Source organism: Dermochelys coriacea, chromosome 25, assembly GCF_009764565.3.
Source record: "Dermochelys coriacea isolate rDerCor1 chromosome 25, rDerCor1.pri.v4, whole genome shotgun sequence".
In the NCBI taxonomy this organism is placed as follows: domain Eukaryota; kingdom Metazoa; phylum Chordata; order Testudines; family Dermochelyidae; genus Dermochelys; species Dermochelys coriacea.
In genome coordinates this window covers 10,213,807-10,235,161 of record NC_050092.1, presented here as the reverse complement: position 1 = coordinate 10,235,161, position 21,355 = coordinate 10,213,807, and the positions used below count along the sequence as shown (strand labels likewise).

At 49.5% G+C, this 21,355-nt stretch overlaps 1 protein-coding gene across 6 annotated transcripts; it reads left to right on the top strand.

Moving 5' to 3' along the window:
• The first annotated feature begins 665 nt into the window (after positions 1-665).
• Positions 666-21,355, top strand: MIER2 (MIER family member 2). 6 transcript variants are annotated; one of them, XM_038384003.2, is made up of 13 exons: positions 666-785; positions 5,821-5,908; positions 6,363-6,514; positions 7,329-7,454; positions 8,185-8,308; positions 9,186-9,292; positions 9,953-10,022; positions 13,776-13,927; positions 14,568-14,649; positions 14,800-14,894; positions 15,489-15,592; positions 16,740-16,876; positions 17,826-21,355. In XM_038384003.2, the coding sequence occupies exons 1-13, from the start codon at positions 777-779 to the stop codon at positions 18,281-18,283; spliced, it is 1,704 nt and encodes a 567-aa protein (XP_038239931.1). In that variant the 5' UTR covers positions 666-776; the 3' UTR covers positions 18,284-21,355. The 6 variants fall into 6 exon arrangements, with proteins under 6 accessions (XP_038239931.1, XP_038239930.1, XP_038239929.1 ...); XM_038384002.2 differs by having other exon boundaries at positions 15,489-15,616; XM_038384001.2 differs by having other exon boundaries at positions 7,269-7,454.

Here is a 21,355-nt window from a genome sequence, read left to right as displayed (position 1 = left end):
CCTCCCCCTCCCTGACCCCTCCAACCCCCATCCCAGCTTCCCCCTGACCCCCCCCACCCCAGTCTCCCCCTTCTAGCCTCCCTGACCCCTCCAACCCCCACCCCAGCCTCCCCCTCCCTGACCCCTCCAACCCCCATCCCACCTTCCCCCTGACCCCTCCCTGATCCCTCCACCCCAACCTCTCCAGCCTCCCCCTCCCTGACCCCTCCAACCCCTCACCTCCCCCTCCAGCCGCCACCCCACCTTCCCCCTGACCCCCCCACCCCAGCCTCCCCCCTCCAGCCTCCCTGACCCCTCCAACCCCCACCCCAGCCTCCCCCTCCCTGACCCCTCCAACCCCCATCCCACCTTCCCCCTGACCCCTCCCTGATCCCTCCACCCCAACCTCTCCAGCCTCCCCCTCCCTGACCCCTCCAACCCCTCACCTCCCCCTCCAGCCGCCACCCCACCTTCCCCCTGACCCCCCCCACCCCAGCCTCCCTGACCCCTCCAACCCCCACCCCAGCCTCCCCCTCCCTGACCCCTCCAACCCCCATCCCACCTTCCCCCTGACCCCTCCCCTGTCACTTCACCCCCCCACCGTTTGCCGTAGCCCCCCTGCTGTGACTCCCCCGCCCCACGTGCCCCCTCCCCGTCACTTCACCCCCCCGCCCCTCTCTCATCTGCCCCCCCCCGCGCCTTCCCCCTCCCTCCTGGGCGCCGCAGCCAATGAGCGGGCGGCCCCGCATCCGGGGCTCCCCCGCCCGTCCCTGCCCGTCCCCGCGCCACACACGGCCATGGCGGAGGTGAGTGCGCCGGGGGGAGGGGGCAACGGGGGGGGCAGAGCGGGGGCCAAACCTCCCCCCATCACCCCGCCGAGCCCCCCTCCCGGGGGGCGGGGCCCTGGCGGGGGAGGGGTGGCCGCCACTCGGGACCCCCCCGGCCTCGGGGGGGGGGCTCATAGGGACCCCCCCCGGGCCCGGAGGCTGCTCCGTGGCCTAGGCTCCAGGCCGGACGGGAGGGCCTGGGCTGGGGGGCAGCAGGGTCTGGAGGGGGCTGGGGGGCATCTGGGGGAGGGAGCAGTAGGAGCTGCAGGGTAGCCGGGGGGTCAGGGACTTGGGGGGAGCAGGGGGCTGGGGGACATGGGGCAGGGACTTGGGGGGATAGCTGGGTTGGGGGGCATCTGGGGCAGGGGGAGTAGGAGCTGCAGGGTAGCCGGAGGGTCAGGGACTGGGGGGGAGCAGGGGGCTGGGGGACATGGGGCAGGGACTTGGGGGGATAGCTGGGTTGGGGGGCATCTGGGGCAGGGGGAGTAGGAGCTGCAGGGTAGCCGGAGGGTCAGGGACTTGGGGGGAGCAGGGGGCTGGGGGACATGGGGCAGGGACTTGGGGGGATAGCTGGGTTGGGGGGCATCTGGGGCAGGGGGAGTAGGAGCTGCAGGGTAGCCGGAGGGTCAGGGACTTGGGGGGAGCAGGGGGCTGGGGGACATGGGGCAGGGACTTGGGGGGGATAGCCAGGTTGGGGGGCATCTGGGGCAGGGGGGAGTAGGAGCTGCAGGGTAGCTAGGGTGTCAGGGACTTGGGGGGAGCAGGGGCTGGGGCATATGGGCATAAGGGTGGGGATAGCCAGGTCATCTTGGGCTGGGTACCAGTAGGGGCTGGAGGGGGTAGCTGGGATGGGGGGCATCAAGGTCTGGGAGGAAGCTGGATCATCAGGGGCTGGAGAGGCCCAGCAAAAGCTGTGGGCATGGGGAGCAATGGAGGTTGGAGAAAGCAGAAAGAGCTGTGGGCAGGGGTGGGAGGTGGCTGGGGATAGGGGGCATTGGGGCAAAAGGTGATGGAGGTGGGGCAGTAAGAACTTGGGGGCAATGGCTGGGGAAGGCAGCATGGGTGGATGGAGGTGGAGGGGGTTGTCATGTGCATCAGATGGTTCAGTGGGAGGGACTTGAACTCTTGGAGTGTGTCGTTGTGTCAAGGCAACAATAATTATGTTGGTGCATCGTGCAGAGATGTTACCACGCTTACGCTGGGGCATCGCACTGTGATGTCATCCCCGTTCTGTCTTGATGTCACTTTGAAACATCATCCCTGTTGCATCACACCAGTTACATGAGGCATCAGGATGTCACACTGCAAGATCCTTATTGTGACGTTGACTTGGGAGAATAGCATTGAGAAGCCATCAAGAGGCCCACCTGTTGCATTGCAAGCTTTTCTTGAGCACCACTCATGGAGGCATCCTCTCCATCACAACGAGAGGTCATTCACATGTCACACTACAACGGTTGCACCAACATGTCACATCAGGGAATTGTCCCTACTGGTGTGAGACTGTCCCCGCTACATCTTGTCAATCACAATGGCCCTTGGATGCAGCATCCCTGTTGCATTACCATGTTTGTTCTGAAACATCATTTTGAGACTTCACCACGGCATCCTCAAGTTCACCCCCAGCATGTGGCATGGAGACGATGTCCTGGAGCACTGTGATGATGTCCCTATGATGAGATGTGCATCCCAAGGGGAATTTAGGACCAGTTAACATCCCACAAACTAGATTTGCTATATGTGGGATCACCACAATGAAATTGTGACCGATCCCAGTGGGAGATGGACCGGATGGCCTAATATGTCTTTTCCATCATTAATTTTATGGACTTGCAGAGAAAAACTCACTATGTGGAGGTTACAAAATGAGTGAGATTCAGATGTGCACCTTTGCTCAATGGGAAATAGCCAACAGCACTCTTTTCCCAAAACATCAAGGAATGTGCACAAGACAGGAGCAACAAGGAGCAGTTCTATAATGGGCCAGCACTAAGAGGTACACTTCACCTGGCCATGGAATGGCCTAAACTGGCCTGAAAAATCAACACTGTTATTAAAGCAATGAAATCTGAAGGGAAACCCTCCTCTTTCTATTTGTCTTGCTTTCTTGTGAGAATAGTTCTGGACATACACACAATCACCATTGCACTTGAACAACTTTGACAGGGCATGAAATCCACTACTGCATGGAAAAATCCCTGCATTTCTTAAAAATCATTGTTGCTGTATCTTTAATGGAGTTCCTGGAATCTTGACTCTGGAATCAGGGAAGGGATGCTCAAGTCTTTTAAGACTGATAAGCCAGCAGCTGTGTTCATAACTGCTGTATGAGGAGGGTCAGTTTCAGGCAAAAGAAGCAGCGATTTGTGTAGCGAGAAGCTGCCAAGAGTCCTAATCCAGGTGGCCATCCAGTTTTGAAGGCAGCAGAGCCAATTTCAGCATCAGCTCAGGCGCTATTGGAATTATCTGAGGTGACCACCATGGATTTTGGAAGGTGATCAGAACTATCAGCATCACAAATGACAGAAGCATCTTCATCATCATGTCTAAGTGCCATTCTTGACCTAGATGTAGCCATTCATACCTTGGGGCCATCTACGTCAGTTTTTCTGACCCATGCAATGCTGTTGGGTTTTCTACTTCCTATCTCACAGTAGGATTTTAAGCGTCAGACGGCAGCGCGCTCTCTCATGTTAGAGAGAAATAATTTTACATCGCATGCCATTAACAGTCAGTTCAATCAACAACATTTCCCTCTGCGTGGTCACTATCTACACATTTGAGTCTGATCTTGCTTCTTCACCCATTGCTTGGCTCTGCCTGGATTTCTGTTATGTGGTCTTTCAGATCTAAAAATAATTATAGTGTCAGCCATCTGTATGCTCCAGCTTCATCCATGTCTATGTTAGGATGTAAGAATTGGCCATTGGCTCCGCCTGCCATCTCTTTTTTGTCCCTTCTCAATCCACATACACCATTGTGATTTGATTTACTTTCATTGTTACCATTGTCTTCATGGTGATTTTCAGCACGGGCAGTTTCCATGTCCAGTAATGTCCTGTTACTACTTCAGCTTTGAGTCTTTCTTCATCCTCATTAACCTGAAGATGTTCATAAGTATTAGTTTGTATCTTACTATTAACTAATGTTACTCATCATCTCACCTAATGGTCTTCGATATAATGTATCCTCATTTATCCAGTGTTCTGATTGACATTTTTTCCAACCACCATTTGTTAACTGAACAATATTACTTGGTAGAAACTTTCATTTTTGAAACATTTTGAACACATTTCCTTACTAACCCTCTGTGAGGTAGTACAGTCCGAAAGTAGATTGTCTCAGGAAATGGGAGACTACACTGAATTATGTTCCCAAAGCTACAGAGTGAATGATTGTAGACCACACCTTGATCATCTTCATACAACCAAGGTTATTTACGGGAAGGATATCTATTAAAATAGTCTTGTTCTTCATCATGTCCCATCAATCCCCAGCAGAGGGGCATCTCCCTTTTGATATGGAGCCATCTTCCCAAGTGCAGAAAACATAGAAATGCCAAATCTTAGAACAGAGGCAGTCCTAAATCTTTTCACCCCTTTCTCCTTTATTATCTCATAAACTCCCTTCTCTTAGTACACACAGGTATTGCGCTATTTCTGCAGGAAGACGAGATAGAGCAACAAAATCCTCTGGAGACTATAATCAGACACTAGGGGATGGCGAATTGCAATACACATTGCATGTTTCACTTCAGGCTAAAGGCATTCTCTTTGCATTGTGCCTAGTAGACAAAGGAGCAGTAGTTCCAAGGTTGCTTCAGCTCTTGGATCTCTCATGACAACACCCTGCTGCCTCCTAGATCATCAGTCATAAAAAATCATCACCATCTTTATTTCTACAAAATAACTGGCACTGCTACCAGATTTACAAATTTTTAAGACTTGGAGGCATTAGTTCTAAGCCAGCAACCTGATACCTGGTTGGAAAGACTTGTGTGTGTGAGTGAGAATATGTACTTTGTCTCAACTAGAATGGGGGAGGGAGGATCTCACATTTTGATTTCAACCCATCCTTTGCTTTCTTAACAAAATAAGCTATTGAAGTCCAGTCCTGCAAGGTGCTGAATGCCCACAACTCTCATTGACTGAATGGATGTTGAGAGTGCTCAGCACTTCCCAGGATCAGGGCCATGGTATGTATTAATTAAAATGTAGTAATGCCGGTTTGGGGACTGACACCACAGTTCTGTTCCACAGCTATGATGTTCTTAGTCAACATGGTTGAGTCAGTTGATTACTCACTTGCTCCCTTCCTAGACCTAACAAATATACAGCAATCCCAGAAATAACAGGTGTTCTGGATTGTTACCCAGACTGCAGCCCACATTGCTGTTTGAACTTCTGACTGAACACTGGCTGCCAGAAAGCAGATGCCTACACTCACATCCACCTGTCCTATCCATTATCTATCTTACCCTTGCTGCTTGCAACCATTGGATTCCCTCCCTGCCTGCTCAGTTGTTAATGCCATTTGTGACCATTCTGAGTCTTTAAAGTGCTTTGGAATGGGGGAAGATGGGAAGCACGTGGTCAGATGTCCTGCGTGGGTGGCCAGATCATTTCTGATTCTACCTCTGATGGATTGCTCAGAGGTTAAGGAAGTGCCACATTCAAACAAAAGGGTCATATGCTTTTAGAATAAAGTTTGTGGCAAGATAAAATCTCCTCTCATGGCAATATAAGTCCTAAGGACTGTGGTTCTCAAATAAACTGGTGAGAGAATAGATATCAGAGATGTGATGATGAAGAGGCACCCATGCACGCACTTAGGGATTCTGAAGGGAATGTGATAAATACAGGGCAGGGGAGGCTGCGTGGGGAGGGTCCTTGAGTACACCTGATCAGAAGCTCTCTTTACTTGGTTTTTAAACTAAGTGAATTGCATTTGGGGGCTGGAAATGTGTCACATTATTAGGAAGATGTTTCTCATCCATGTTTGTTTGTTTGTGAAGGCCTCGGTCGGCAGGCAGAGTCCGAGGGTGGTTCCGTACCCAGCCCACAACTTGTGTCCTGGAGAGCCTGGTCTTCAGACTGCAGCAGGTACCAACAGCTTGAGTGTGCTTATGTTTGTTTTCCCCTCCCACTCCCATTTCTCTTCCATCTAGTCTCTTCCCCCTGACATCTTCTGGGCACGCACATGAACTTAAGCGCACACACACAATGGAGGGCAAGTCTATATTACAGCGCTACATTGGCACAGCTGCATCAGTAGCGAATGTGGTGAAGACATGCTATGCTGACAGGAGAGAACTCTCCCATTGGCATAATTACTGGTGGAAGCTATGTTGGCATCTCCTGCTGACATTGTGCCAGTGTGGACAGTGCTTAGGTTGATGTAACTTAACGTCACTCGGGAGTGTCTTTTTCACACCCCTGAGTGATGTAAGTTACATCAACTTAAGCGGTAGGGTAGACCAGACCGAAGTCTCTCCAAATTTTGTTGCTGTGGTCTGCAGTCAAGCGTGGCTAATGACCAACTTTCTAATCCCTGCAGTTGTGTCAATGGGCTCATCTGACCACCGATTCACCCTAGCTGAGATCCTGTCACAAAACTATGGTGTACGAGAAGAGAGAGAGGAGGAAGAAAATATGCAAGAGAAAGAAAAGTCTTTAGAAGAGCTGGAAAAGAGTTTCAGTGCATCTCAGGTAAAGGCAGCAAGGGTGGCGAGGAGGAATTATCCGTTGGATTTCTTGTCTATCTTGATAGATTATTGAGATCAAATAGCTCCACTGAGCCAACACTCAGGGAGATCTGCTGGCTGTGCACTATCTTTAAGTCTCCTAAGCATAAGGCCTTGCTTTGACATTTGGATTGCCCAAGGGACCAGTCATGAGCTCTGGAGCCCTCCACTATCTAGGTTGCCAATTCAAATCCAGTCTGCATCCCTGGTGATGAAAAGCTGTTGGCTGTCTGGTCCATGTGAAATGAGTTGTTGCTGTGCCATCCGCTTCATGACAGACAGGTGTCAGTTTCTCAGAAAACACTGGTGCATCTATTGGCTCCCTTGTGGGCAGCCAAGAGGCCAAGAATTCAGTAGGTTATGGAGTGTGAGCATCCTTCTCTGACAGAGACTGTACCTTCAGGTCAGTGTCAGTATACATAAGGGACCTTTGTGCTGCCCTGTTCTCTGGGTAAATACAGGCATCTAGTCTCCAGGGCTGTTAACTGGAACCTCTTCACCACCATGAAAAGCCAGTGTAAAAAAGCCACCCTTGAATCTGTTGCTTTGGGATAATTTTCCAGGTTTGTCCACAGCTTTGGGAAGTACAGATTGTCATAGCCCCGTTAGTACCTTTTGGTTTCCTGCATGATAGAGCAGCACCAAAGATAGATCAGAGCCAGCCCCCAGAGGAGCAGAGCTGCCCTGACTGCCTCTGCATATCTCTGTGTTTACTGCAGCTGGTGTTGTACTCGGTGGTTGTTCCATTCCTGATGAAGCTTTGTCCTCCTCTCGCTCAGAGCAGTGAAATGCCATTCGAGGAGCTGCTTGCACTTTACGGCTATGAGGCATCTGATCCGATCTCGGAGCAGGACAGCGAGAGCAATGACATCCCTCGCAACCTGCCGGACATGACCCTGGATAAGGTAAGGGCAACTTTGGGCCACGTGCTAGCTGCTAGCAAGGGGAGAAAGTAATGCACCCCAGGTTGGTGTAGGGTTTAGAACGGGGGGCATCTACTGGGTCCCTCATTCAGGGGTCTAGTTTATTCAAGATGCTTGAATTCCAGCAGGTGGGAATTGGCTAACCCACTGATCCCAGTGTGCAACCGGGAATGTCAGCTGCAGAGGTGCTAACACAAACAGGAAATTCAGAGGAGACTAAAGAAAGAGTAATTGTTACAAAGAGCAACAAACTACAAACCCTATTTGGAATGTAGATCCCTCCTGTTCTGTGTGTGATGTGACTCTAGGGAGATTCGCAGGAGGCCTCATCTCTGCCTGAAAACCTGGATCACCCTCTATTCCCAGGGAAGCCAGGACTCCTGCCACTCAGCATAAGAGCCACTAAAAAAGTTTATTCCCTGCCAGCCCCTCTGAAAGTCACCCACTCTGGGATGGGCTCTGCAGAAAGTGCTCCTTACCCTTTATCCCTGTAGCATCTGCAGCAAGCCACTCTCTTCTTGACTCTCCCAGTGAGCCCATAAGGAAACAGTCTTTTGGAGTTGTGGATAAGGAAGGTCTATGGGAAGCACCTGTGGGGTAGGGGAGATGCACGGAGGAAGGGATCTTGGCCAGGGATGGTTTACTCTAGGCGTCCCCTCCCTTTTTTTTTTAAATTTAAAAACATTTTTCACTTTCTTGTTGTTGTTAAAAGGAACAAATAGCGAAGGATTTGCTTTCAGGGGAAGAAGAGGAGGAGACGCAGTCTTCGGCCGACGACCTGACTCCATCCGTCACGTCCCACGATGCGTCGGACCTTTTCCCAAACCAGCCTGGCTGTATGTGTCCCTGATTTCTAACGGACCTTTTGCACTTGGAGGTGGCTCAGGAGGAAAGGCCAATTTTTAAAATTATTTTTAAATTTTTGGTTACTGAAATTCCTGAAGTAGCAACTTTTGAGGTTGGTCCGGGGAGCTGGAGATAAACTCAGCCCTCCTGATGCGACTGCACAGACAGAATTAGGCCGTAGTGATAAGGGGAGTAGAATTTTATGGTTCAGGGAGTGAACTGATCAGTTGTAGGGTCAGGAAGCAGTTCTCTCCCGCTGCAGCTCATAACCTCAGGGTGGTGAGGACTTCTGTTACATGCCCAGCGTGGACTTTTGGGGCAACTACACAACTGGTGAAGTGCATGGGATTTTGGGGGTTTTTTGCCTTCCTGAGAAATATCACTGCCAGATGCCCCCTCCGCAGCATCCACTCTCAGAGTAGCGAGAGCACTGGTCTCATCTGGTATGACAGCAAGCAGGATTCCTGAGTAGAAGGACTAGTGGTCTGATCTAGAAGGGGTGTTGCAGATTAGTAGAACCAATGGTCCAGTCTAGTATGGCAACTCCTACATTCCTCGGACTTTAATATTGGGGGTTTGTAGGGAGCCAAAGCAAGGGAGAACTCAGTGTGGAATGATTGATTGGGCTTCTACCCCTAATCCTGCAAAATTTGGGAGCCTAGGCTCTGCTGAATGATCACTGCTCATGTGGCAAGGACTTGGGTATTTTGCCTATAGAAGAGAATCTGGGTAAGTTGTTCTGAATAAACGGAGCAGGCTCAAAACAACTCCACGAAGGGAAATGAGGGAAGGAGAGAGAATCTAGAGGTATTGAGGCTGGGTGTTCACCATCTTGTAACTGACCAAGTGAATTCTCTTTCTTCAAAGCAAACTTCCTGGCTGATGAAGACAAAGAGCCCTGCTCTTCTCCTTGTGCCTCCTCCTCGGCTGAAGAGTGCGAAGAGGACTCCATCCCGTCCAACGAGTGCAAGAAGGTGAGTGATCCGAGCCAACCGCACCTCCCTGGGGGGCTCATGCTCTGCATTCGAGCGTGAGAAAGCCGAACAGCTCAAGAAAACCACGAGACCCAACCTCGGGGGTGCCTTCTTGGGGAGCTCAGTGTCAGGTGCCTGTCCTCTGGGTCTTCCATTCTATGCAAGGCTATGCCAGACGTATCTTAAAGCGTGCCCTGTGGAGCATGTAGCCGAGATTATCCTCCCGGCGAGGGGGCTGCTGTACCTCAAAATTCAAACCGGCAACTCGTAGCCTAGGGGAGGTGAGGTCTGGTGTTGCATGCCCAGGATGGGGCTTTGGAGAACTATCTTGTGGAAAATGCGAGTAGACTCCTATTTGGACGCACAATGCCTCTCCTCTTCTGCAGCCTCAGATGACATAAGCTCTTGGTATAAATATTCAGCAGCGAGACCAGGCTTCAAGTCAGAGGGTCCACAAACTAATTTGTTTGAAAACCCCTTCGTAATTGTTCTAACGAATGGGAGGGATCCCCCCTAGAGCAAACCCAGACAGTGTGGTCTGCCAGTGTGTTTAGTGAGGCAGATTAAGCTTCGTTCATCACCAGGCCTCTGAGTTGATTCTAGTACAACCACATAACGCAGTCACCTTGTATTAATTCCCTTCTCTGTGATGGTTTTCAGGAGATAATGGTTGGACCTCAGTACCAGGCAGCTGTTCCTGTCCTCCACTTAAACAGGCACTGTGAAAAAGGTGAGAGCCCTTCCTCACTCTGACTGTAACATTTGTGCTGTATCTTTTCTGGATATGGGGTCCACTGATCTGAGCCACTGCCAGAGTGTTGGCTCTGTCGCTGAGGTTTGTATCTCTAGATATGATGTCTGTATGTCTAACAATACTCATTCCTCCAAACAGAAGTGGGGCTTTTAGGAAAAGGGTAGTGGATTAGTTGTCACCAGTGTGCTCTCCTTTGGTTCACAGTGTGATCCAGTATTTTAACAAGACTGTGCGTAGCCCTAAAAGAGCCAGCAGTCTTAGCAGTTTGCTTTATGTGATCTGGCAGTTTGTAATCACTGCAAGTTTACAATGAAGGTAAAGTACGAAGGCATCTTTCATTTTTGGAGTCTCTGATAATATAGTTTCATAGATTTTAAAGCCACAAGGGAACATTGTGGTGATCTAGTCGGATCTTTTGCACAACACAGGCCATAGGACTTCTCTGAATTTATTTCTGCTTCAAGTCCAGTAGCTGGGGTGGAACTAGAACGGATCTGTTAGAAAAACATCCAGTTTTGATTTAAAAATTGCCAGTGATGGCGACTCAGCCACAATGGTTAATTACCCTCACTGCTAAAAACGCGCTCCTGACTTCTCCTCTGAATTTGTCTATCTTCAACTTCCAGCCATTGGTTCTTATAGACACCTTGCTCTTTGAGGATCACATTGTCTCTACATTTCTGGCATTTCTCAGGGCAGTGAAGTGCAGCAGAGTTAAGATTTTTCAGATTATTTTATTTTCCATAATTTTTGGTGTTTGGGTTTTTGTTAAAACTTGGACTTTACAGGCTTTCTAATTGATGTGGGTTTTGTTTTTAGAAAACTGTGTTCACTTGATTTTGTTCCTGAACAGCAGTGTTAGATTGTTTTCATGCTTAATTCCAAGTGAACAAAGTTTTTACCCTGAGAATTTACTTGCTTTCCTCCCTTGCCCCCGAACGTTTCACAAATAATCACCAATAGGAGCTTATTGTGGGTTCAGAAGTCATGCAGAGATGGATCCTGCTTCTCCCCACCGTTGATCTTATATTTGAAACTCTGTCTGCCAAACTCTTTGTCTTATTTGCCTCAAAACTTTCCTGAAAAATCCTGATATCAAGCATGTGAAATTTCTGATGGATTGGTCTGAGTTTGCAAAGTTGGGGATGTGAGTCTCAGCCATGGCCAAAGAAAAATTAATGCCTCACAGTAATATTGTATTTATATTTCACAAACTGGCAAGCGATACCATTTATCTATACATTTTCATGTTAAATTCCCAGTTCCGATCACAATTTCCAGCTAGATAGGATCTCTCAGAAGCAGAGAATCATTTTGGTTTTCAGTTTGTGTCCAATCATTTATTATCTCAAGACTCTGCACCCGTTAGCTGGAACTGAGATGCAGTCTGCTAGCTAGGAGTCTGTTCTCTAGAAATGACTCACTTCCTCCCTCATTCTCTATGCCAGGCGGACTCTGGGAAATTTACTTTAAAGGGTTCACTTCCTACTAGTTTTAAGCTCACATTTAGGACTCTCTCATATCGCTGGGTGCCCTTAACTCCTACTGAAGTTAATGGGAACTGAGGGTGCTCAGCACCATAGATCTTGGGTCACATTCTCCATTGTCCTGCACCATATGCTTCATGTGAACACCAGTGCAAAGTGGATGTACACCTTCTCTGCACTCACTTTGCTCTAGTGTAAATGAATATGCCAGGTGAAGGGCCAAGGAGAATCAGACCCTTTGTCTTGAAAAGTATATTAGGTGCCAGTGGTTACCAATCCTTATATCTGAATAGAAATGTTTCCTTGCCTGTTGTTTTAGTTCATTGCAAGTATTTGTTTTCTATTTGCTTTGTTTTCATTTAAACAATTTCCCACATATCTGTGAATGTATAACTGGTTAAAAGATAGGAAACAAAGGATAGGAATAAATGGTCAGTTTTCAGAAATGAGAGAGGTAAATAGTGCTGTCCCCTATGGGTCTGTAATGGGCCCAGCCCTATTCAACATATTCGTAAATGATCTGGAAAAAGGGGTAAACGGTGAGGTGGCAAAATTTGCCTAGGATACAAAATTGCTCAAGATAGTTAAGTCCCAGGCAGACTGGGAAGAGCTACAAAAGGATCTCGCAAAACTGGGTGACTGGGCAACAAAATGGCAGATTAAAATCAAAGTGGATAAATGCAAAGTAATGCACATTGGAAAAACATAATCCCAACTACACTTATACAATGATGGGGTTTAAATTGGTTGTTATCACTCAAAAAGAGATCTTGGAGTCAGTGTGGATAGTTCTCTGAAAACATCCACTCAATGTGCAGCAGCAGTCAAAAAAGCAAACAGAATGTTGGGCATCATTAAGAAAGGGTTAGATAATAAGTCAGAAAATATCATGTTGCCTCTGTATAAATCCATGATACACCCACATCTTGAATACTGTGTGCAGATGTGGTTGCCCCATCTCAAAAAAGGTATATTGGAATTGGAAAAGGTTCAGAAAAAAGCAACAAAAATGATTAGGCGTATGGAATGGCTTCCGTTTGAGGAGAGATTAACAAGACGGGGACTTTTCAGCTTGGAAAAGAAACGACTAAGGGGGGATATGATAGAGGTCTATAGAATGAAGACTGGTGTGGAGAAAGTAAATAAGGAAGTAAAAAGAAAAGGAGTACTTGTGGCACCTTAGAGACTAACAAATTTATTTGAGCATAAGCTTTCGTGAGCTACAGCTCACTTCATCGGATGCACCCTTTTCGGATGTTCTCCTTTTCTTTTTGCGAATACAGACTAACACGGCTGCTACTCTGAAACCTGTAAATAAGGAAGTGTTATTTATTCCTTCTCATAACACAAGAACTAGGGGTCACCAAATGAAATGAATAGGCAGCAGGTTTAAAACAACAAAAGAGAGTATTTCTTCACACAATGTACAGTCAACCTGTGGAACTCCTTGCCAGAGGATGTTGTAAAAGCCAAGACTATAACAGGTTTCAAAAAAGAACTAGATAAATTCATGGAGGATAGGCCCATCCATGGCTATTAGCCAGGATAGGCAGGGATGGAGTCCCTAGCCTCTGTTTGCCAGAAGCTGGGAATGGGTGTTCTGTTCATTCCCTCTGGGGCACCTGGCATTGGCCACTGTTGGAAGACAGGACACTGGACTAGATGGACCTTTGGTCTGACCCAATATGGCCATTCTTATATTCTTAGAGCACAATACACAGCCGTGTGCCAATGTGTGAGAGTGGGAGCAGCGAGGGGGATGCCCAGGCCTGAATTTGACAGAAACAGTGGCTGCTTAAAGCCACCTTTGCCCTCCCACTCCTATGCCCAGTGCAGGAAGGGGCACTGCAGAATCTGGCCTTTTAAAACCACATGCATCAATTGACAACATGTTCTCTAATAAGCCTAGAGAAGTCATGAGCATCAAAAAGTCTTTCCAGTCACCCCTTCAGGAAAAGCCTGAGCAAACAGAGTCACTGTGCTCTGACAGTCAACAATCTTGGGCTAATCAGACGAAAGGGGGAATCTGGGATCAGCAGCCCTACACTCTCCAGATTCAGGAGAGAAAACACCCTGGCTTTCAAATCTAAGGACTCTGAGCTGGAGTGTCCCATCTGACCATAACTGCCAGGCTGGAGCCCAGAGACTTCCTCTCTGATCCACTCACAGCCCACCTCTTGAAAACCAGGGGTGCTCTCGGATTGACCAGCTCATTTCAGACATGCCCTGATGTTCCCATTAGCCTACGAGAATGAAGATCAGCTGCTGTGGGACCCAAACATCCTCCCTGAGCGGGAGGTGGAAGAGTTCTTGTACCGAGCAGTTAAGCGGCAGTGGGACGAGGTCTCCAGTGCCAGTCTGTCAGATGGAGAGATGGTGAAGGACAATGAGCAGGTGAGCCTGGGAGCCAGGGCTTTGTGCAGTCACCAAATTCTCTGTTGTCTTAGTGTTGTGGACAGAAGTCAAGTAGCACTGGCCATGGGAGCAGGAAATATCACAGGGAGTTTCAGAATGGATCGCTTGTTTGTTTCAGAGGTGAGGGAGTGGATCTCATAAAGACCCTGGGTGAATGAGACCTCCTTTCTAGATGATACATCTCCCTCTGGGGCCCATCACTGCTGCTCCATGGATCAGACAGAGGGAACCTTTCTTGCTGAGCCTGCTGCTTTCTACTGCCTCCTGCTGGGTTGAGGAGCAAAAGGAGTGTTTGGGACTTGCCTCAAATACTCCATGTGGGTTGTGTTGCCACCAGGTTGCTGAACTGGCCTGTTCATACTAGTATTTTAATTACAGCTGTATGAGGACACATGCACACCTACTGTCTCTAGAATCCTCCCAAGATAGCCCCGTGCTTCATAATTTAGAGCCTCGAACTGTGGAGCAATCCTTGCTGACGGTCCAAGTGGGGTGGTGTAGATAAGTGGCTCCAGAAGAGAAAATGCTGTTTGGGCAGGTTCAGTGAGCCACAGCTGAGTTAGTTAGTGGTATATGCGGCCAGTGCATGTAATCAGCAGTTCTTTATTACATTGCATAGGCTCTGTATGAACTGGTTAAATGTAACTTCAATGCAGAAGAGGCACTGCGGAGATTGCGATTCAACGTGAAGGTCATCAGAGGTGAGATACCCAACCTTTCAGATTCTCTTGCGTGCTGTATCCCAAATGTCCAGATTCCTTCTGCAACTCCAGCAGCCCCTGGACGTGTCTGTCTCTCAGTAACCCTGGGGTTCTGTGGAACTCCTAACATCCTGTTTCCTTGTGCTGCAGATGAGCTTTGTGCCTGGAGTGAGGAAGAATGCAGAAACTTTGAACACGGGTTTAGAGTCCATGGGAAAAACTTCCATCTCATACAAGCTAACAAGGTAAAGATTCATGTTTCTGTGTCACAGACTGAGAGGAGCTGCAGGAGTGCATGCTAGTGCTGGGAACATATGTTAAACCTTACTTAATATGGGGAAATTCGGACTGCTAAAAGTTCTAATCCCAACTGATTTGTTGTGTGGTCGTTGTCAAGTGCATGGGTCTGGTGCATGTAATCAACACTGTTTGCTTGATTTCTCCCATCTGTACTACAGGGAAAACAATTCAGACGTCCATCAGAGATTGCGAGGCTTAATTTATTAAAAATTAGCACTGGCTAGCTGAGGATCTCAAAGTGCTTTGCAAACTCTCTTCACCCTTGCGATGTTTCTGGGGGTCAGTGATTGCAGGGTGTGGGTTGTTTGTAGAGTTCAGTGGGATCCTTCAGGATGAAAGGGGAGCCATGTAGTCCAATGAATAGAGCACAAGGCTGAGAGTCAAGAGATTCCAGTTCCTGCCACTGACTCACCATGCGACTTGGGTCAAGTCACTTGAATGAACTTGGTTTCCCCATCTACAAAGTGGGGTGATGGTACTGACCCTTCGTAAAGCCCTTGGGGCTCTATGGAGGGACTCTGACTAATCGCTCCCTGCAGGTCCGCACCCGGTCAGTGGGAGAATGCGTGGAGTACTATTACATGTGGAAGAAGTCGGAGCGCTATGACTACTTCACCCAGCAGACTCGCTTCGGAAGGAAGAAGTATGTCCTCCACCCTGGAGCCACGTGCGTGGAATATTCTCAGACTAAGATTAGTAAATATTACTTACCAGCGAGGCTCCCTGTCTCGCCCAACGCCCTGCTTCAGGGTCCTTGATCTTAAAATAACGCTCCCCGCCATAAAACTCATGAGATAGGTCTTCTAGTTGGGAGGGTACTGGGGGATGGCAGGCCAACTGATGCACACGTTGCATACACAGTGTAGCCCACTGTCCCGCAACAAAGGAAAGCAGCTGTTTGCCAGTAGTGCTGGGTGGGCATTTTTCCAGGAAATGTTTTTTGTTGGAAAACAACTAATCACAAGTGAAACTTAGTGGGAAACGGTAGGTTTGGGCCAGTGTCTCAGTTCGAAAAATGGGAAAGGGGGGGATGTTTCAAAATTGTTGAAACGTCCCGTTTTGACTTTTTTTTTTTTTTTAACCGAAAAATTCTGGTTTTGTTTGAAATGATTTTTTGGATAGAAATAAAAGCTCATTATAATAAAAACCATTTTTTTGAAATAAAAAAAGGATGAAATTGAAACAAAACGTTTTCAAAATGTCAAAACAAAGCTTTGGACCCAAGCCCAAAAATATCTCGGCTTGTTGGTTAGCAAATGTTTTTGAGATGTTGATCTTTTGTCCCACTTTGGGATACGAAAAAATGTCAAAATCTTGACAATTTTCCAGGGACCAGAAAGCCATTTCCCACCCAGCTCTGTCTGCCAGCACGCTGACGCTGCAGCAGGCCAGGACAGCAGTTCTGTGCAGTGGCCGGCTCACTGGGGGGAGTGTTTGCCCATTGAGTACACTGTGGGAGGAAGAGAAGTCCGTAGGTCTCTGGGATTGCAGAGTTCAGCAAGTGTTGGAACCTGAGAGGGCCAATTCTGATTTCACATGCACTGGTTTAGCTCCACTGATTTCAGGAGGGTTGCGCCCATGCAGGAACAGAAGGGGCCCCACAGACCTTGAGTGGAAGGATGTTTTCTGCATAGCGAGCCTGTTGCCAATTGCTCCCTGTACATGGTGCTGAGAATGTCCTTGTTACCTCCTGCGTTGTCCCTTGGCAGTGTGTTAGGGAGGGTTGTTGATTCCCCCACCTACTTAACCCCACTGAGTGGATGGTCACAGCGTCGTCTCTCCCCCTGCAGGGATTATGTGGATAACGACTTGGATGGGGGTGAGGCGGAAAATGCCACCCGCTCTCGGAACTCCCCACCGATTCCCTCCGCCACCAGCTGCCTGGACTCTCGCTTCAATCAAGATCACCTGGCAATTGAGAGTGCAGGTAACTCCTTTGCCTTCCTCCAGTGCCAGAGCTGGGGGATGGAAGCCTCTCCTTCCCACTGCTCTGGAGTACGGAGCTTCTGTTTGTCCTTCTCTCATGACTTCCCATGGCATATTTGCAGGCGTGCGCCTGTTATCGCAGCTCCTTAAATTCCACTGGTTGGAACCAGGTCCTGGGAAAACCATTGAGAGGACACCCACACAGCACGAAAGGGCTCAGTGCTAAGGGAGGGGCCTAGTCTGTCACTAAATCAGCCCATCCCACGGTCAGAGCATGAGGTTGGAAATTTAGCGCTAAGGGTGAGCTCTGGGGAGAATGTAAAGGAGTGGGGAATAATCTGCCTCTCTTACCATCTCCTAACAAACCTGGACCTTCGCGTATCCACGTCTGGGGGAAAAACACCCTGGGGTGTGTTTGGCGGTGGGGGTTCCTAGCATCAGGCACATCTTGGAGAGTCACATCAGAGGATCATCTGAATTTCCATAGAAGCACTGATGTATGTGTCCCCCCCCCCGCCCCAATGAACCGTCTTCCCAGTCTCCCCACTCCACACATGCATCCCACACAGGGGAACCACATAAGAATGGCCATGCTGGGTCATACCAATGGTCCATCCAGCCCAGTATCCTGTGTGCCGACAGTGGCCAATGCCAGATGCTTCAGAGGGAATGAACAGAACAGGTGGTCATCAAGTGATCCACGCCATTCCCAGTGTCTGGCAAACAGTAGCAATAACAGTGATAAACTGTGATGGATCTTGGCCGATACCATGAAGGAGCGAGTGATCATGGCCACGTACAGTCTGACTAGATCATTCTGGTCAGCGGGTGTGAATAAGACCCTGTACAGTGTTATCTGCATGTGTGTACAATGAACTCACTCTAGCTTTCTCTCATCTGCTTTCCTCACCCTGTCTCTCTGTTCCTCCTCTGCCCCTTGGGCCATGCAGAGCCTCTGAGCGTGGAGAGCGCAGCCTGCAGCTTGGGCAGCATGAGTGAGTCGGGCCAGGCTTACGAGTGCAGCACTCCCTCAGAGACAAACTGTTCCTTTGACCCTGCAGAGGACACGTCCTCGGGCGGCATCTCAGCCACTTGCACACGGCATCCAGGTAACCCCTCGGAAATGGGGCTTTATCAGCTGCCACCGGCAGGACCGGGCCTGGCAGAGAAACAGGAGACATTGCAGAGCTCCGGCGAGACGATAACTATGGACTTCACTCTCCCCGGAGACATTAACGAGGGGTTGCCTTTAATTTCCGGCCGTGTGGATTTGGACAGGGACCCAGAGGCACTGGTGTCCCCTGCTCAAGTGTCCTTATCGGTCACAGATTTTGGCATCATCGGTATTGGAGATGTAAATAGTTTCCTGGCTGCTCACCAGGCCTGCCCGGGGCCTTTGTCACAGTGAGAATTTCCAGTCTTGACCTTGTCACAGACCGAGCTACGACTTTGACCCGACTGAGTGAATTCCCTGGGCTTCCGTGTTCCACGGGGCCAGCTTGGAGCTGTCGGTCGGAATCTGTCTTTCCATCTCCTTGATGTTTTGGCGTCTGTCCTTCCAAGGCTACAGTGAAACCAAACACCTTTCTGCTTTAGTGCCGTCTGACACACCTGCGCAAAGCTGATGGGAGGTTTTAGTAGGGGGATGAGTCCATGAGCCCAGCCTTCCTGGTGTCGCCACAGGCAGTACCATGCAGTTCAGACAGCCTCTGGCCTGAGGACAGTGGAAGTATCCAGTGACCCCAACAGAGGGGGCTTTCTCTAGGGAAAACCGGTTGCACAGTGGGTTGTTATTGAGGATGAAGATGTGTAGTGGGCACTTTGGGGGCTGGGATGGACAATGTAATCGGAGGTACATGTGCTTAGGAAAGTGACATGAAGAAGCACAGTCAGTCCAGGCTGGAGTGTCCCTCTGGATGCAGAGATGGGCGTGTTTGTGCCGAAGGAGGGGGTGGACAGGCGTGGCCATTCACCCTCAGATTTTGTGTTGCAATAGAAGTAATTCTCTCATCTTTTCTTTTCTAACAGCTGTAGTGTGCCTGTTGATTTGTTAATCTGGGGGCAGGCATGTGTATTGAGACTGTGTTCAGATCTAGAGCGCCATCAGCATCCGTCTGTCTTCTCCACTGCCAGGTCCAGATGAGAAACAGCCTGTCCCATCCCCTCCCACACCTCTGGCTACAGGCTCAGCTCTTGGAAAGTACCATTTAGGGTGGGCAGCCTGTCTGCACATTGCTCAACTCTCCTTCCCTTCCCAACACTTAACCATTGGTTGTGCTGCTCCGTGGAGAACCCGAATACAGGGATGAGGCTGCATTGGTAGCAGAGGGAGTTTCTAGTGAGGCTGGCAGTGGGTGACATGGTCTGTAAAATCCTTGCTTGCATTGCAAAAGAGTTAAATCTGAATGAGCTGCCTGCAGAACTGCCTGACTGGTTCCAAGCTCATTGATCAGCTGGGGGAAAAGGGTAGTAATAATCAGTGAGTTGGATCTTGGGACTTACATTAGAATCCTACAGAAACTGAAACAGAAGCTAGCGGGCTGCCTCTGAGCTCATGGTATACGTGCCCAGGAGGTGGGGGCGCACCAGCCCGCCTATCCGGTGCTAAGCAGGGGCCCACACAGGTGCCAGGCAGGTGCATCAAACCTGGGCACGTCCCTTGTATCCTGTGCAAGCACAAGGTGTGTAGCTGTGTGCCTGAAAGGAGAGCTTTCAGCCCTAGTAACCCATCCGAGCATATGACACTCACCGCTGGTAGGACCGCTTGTCTACCTTAATCATCTCCTTTGCCAGCCTGTGTGAGCACATGGCACACAGCCCTGGCAAGATGATGCAACAGCCCTCTGGGACATCAACCCTGATATTCAAAAATGTAATGTAAAGAAACTCTCTATTTTGTAAGAGAAAGGAATGTGTTTACCCTTGCAAGAGACATGACTGAGGTGACCGAGATTGTGTCCAATGGCAGCAGGGCGTTAGTCACTGCGGAGCGTGCCAAACGAGACAGGGCCGTCTGTGGCTTGCAGAAGCCCAATACCTCTCAGCTTCTCCGGCACTACCCAGATTTGGGGTTTGCTGCTGGCTGAATTTTCCCCACTCCTCCAGGAGCACACATACACCCACGGTGCATCGACGCTTATGGCGTACGCACACTGCACACCCAGCAAGCACAGCTACACATGGCAGTGTAGACAAGGAGGCATCGCTGAGGAAAGTGGTACAGAGTGCCAGACACACCTCAGCTCCCATAGTATAGACCCTAGGCAGCTGTCTACCCACCCAAACAGCGGCTCCCCGTCTGTGCTGCTACTTTTACCAGTGGAGTGTCCTGCTGCCAGAGCCTTTCCCCACCGCAGTGAAAGGCTCTGGCAGCTCCCGCGCCCTGGAGCCTTTCACTGCGGCATGTGGCTACTTGTGCAGTGCCTGTCCTCCGTGCTGTGGACGTTAGTCATGTGCACACATTTCCCGCAGGCTGCTGGCCATTCGGGACTCCAGTGACAGACACCCTTCATCCAATTGCAATTTTTTTTTTGATAGCTGCCTTCAGGCCACCACCCTGAAGCTAGTTCTGCTGCTGATGGATTTGAAATGACCTTATCAGCCATTGTGGGCTGGGTCCTCCCCTGAACAAACAGGCCGTGTTCACCTGTTCACTGTGAGCATGAAGAAGGTGGAAAGTGCTAGTGTCCCAATGCATTTTACACCCACTTTGCACTGGAGCGGGGGAGTGGCTCCCCAAGGCACATGGTGACGGAGAAGCCAGCCTTATCTCACATCACCTAAACCCCAGCTTTGTGTCACCCACTCTGTCAGGGACCCTGCCCCTGGCCAGCTCAGCTGAGGTGGTAAACTCCAAAGTACAGCTGCCTTGACCATGAAGTCAGTTTGTGAGACAGAGGTGCTAACTCGGGGGGGTCTCCCCACCCACTGCTCCCGCCTGCTGGAGACGGGACACAAATGTGAGCTGCCAGCACCTGGCCCAAGCCCCCAGGCTGTGATTTCCTTTTGGGGGCCTTTCCTTTCTGAAAGGAGAAGGAGTGAGTAGGGGGAGGGTGTGGGGAAGCTCTGAGGCTTTTCCAGGGAGGGGGGAGCTCCCAGCACCCCTCCAACAGCCAGGTACATTGGAGGAAATTGATAAACGTTTTTTCTTTCGTTTTTCATTTTTGAGTCCTAATAAGGAGTGGGGGGCGGGGAAATGTCTCTTTATTTATATTCTTCAATGTTGTTTACAGATTCGAGCGGGGGCTTAAAGCGAACGCGGCATGTTTTCTGCACGCCCTGTCTGGGGAGGGACGGAAAAGGCCGGGGAGAGGGAGTCAGTTTTTGGTTTGGTTTGGTTTTTCTCACGAAGCACATTTACTTTGAGCTGCCCCCAATGCCAGACTCTTCCCCTCCCCCCCGGAGGCCCCGCACTGTGAAGTGATACTGCCTTGAAAACCCCTCGCCGTTATTTATTTAATTAAAAATATGATTTGAAAAC

Bases quoted from the DNA above. Each gene is read 5' to 3' on its own strand.
- MIER2 (XM_038384000.2), top strand. The intron at 5,909-6,362 runs GTACCAACAGCT...TAATCCCTGCAG, and splicing joins TGGTCTTCAGACTGCAGCAG to TTGTGTCAATGGGCTCATCT. The intron at 8,309-9,185 runs GTATGTGTCCCT...CTTTCTTCAAAG, and splicing joins TTTCCCAAACCAGCCTGGCT to CAAACTTCCTGGCTGATGAA.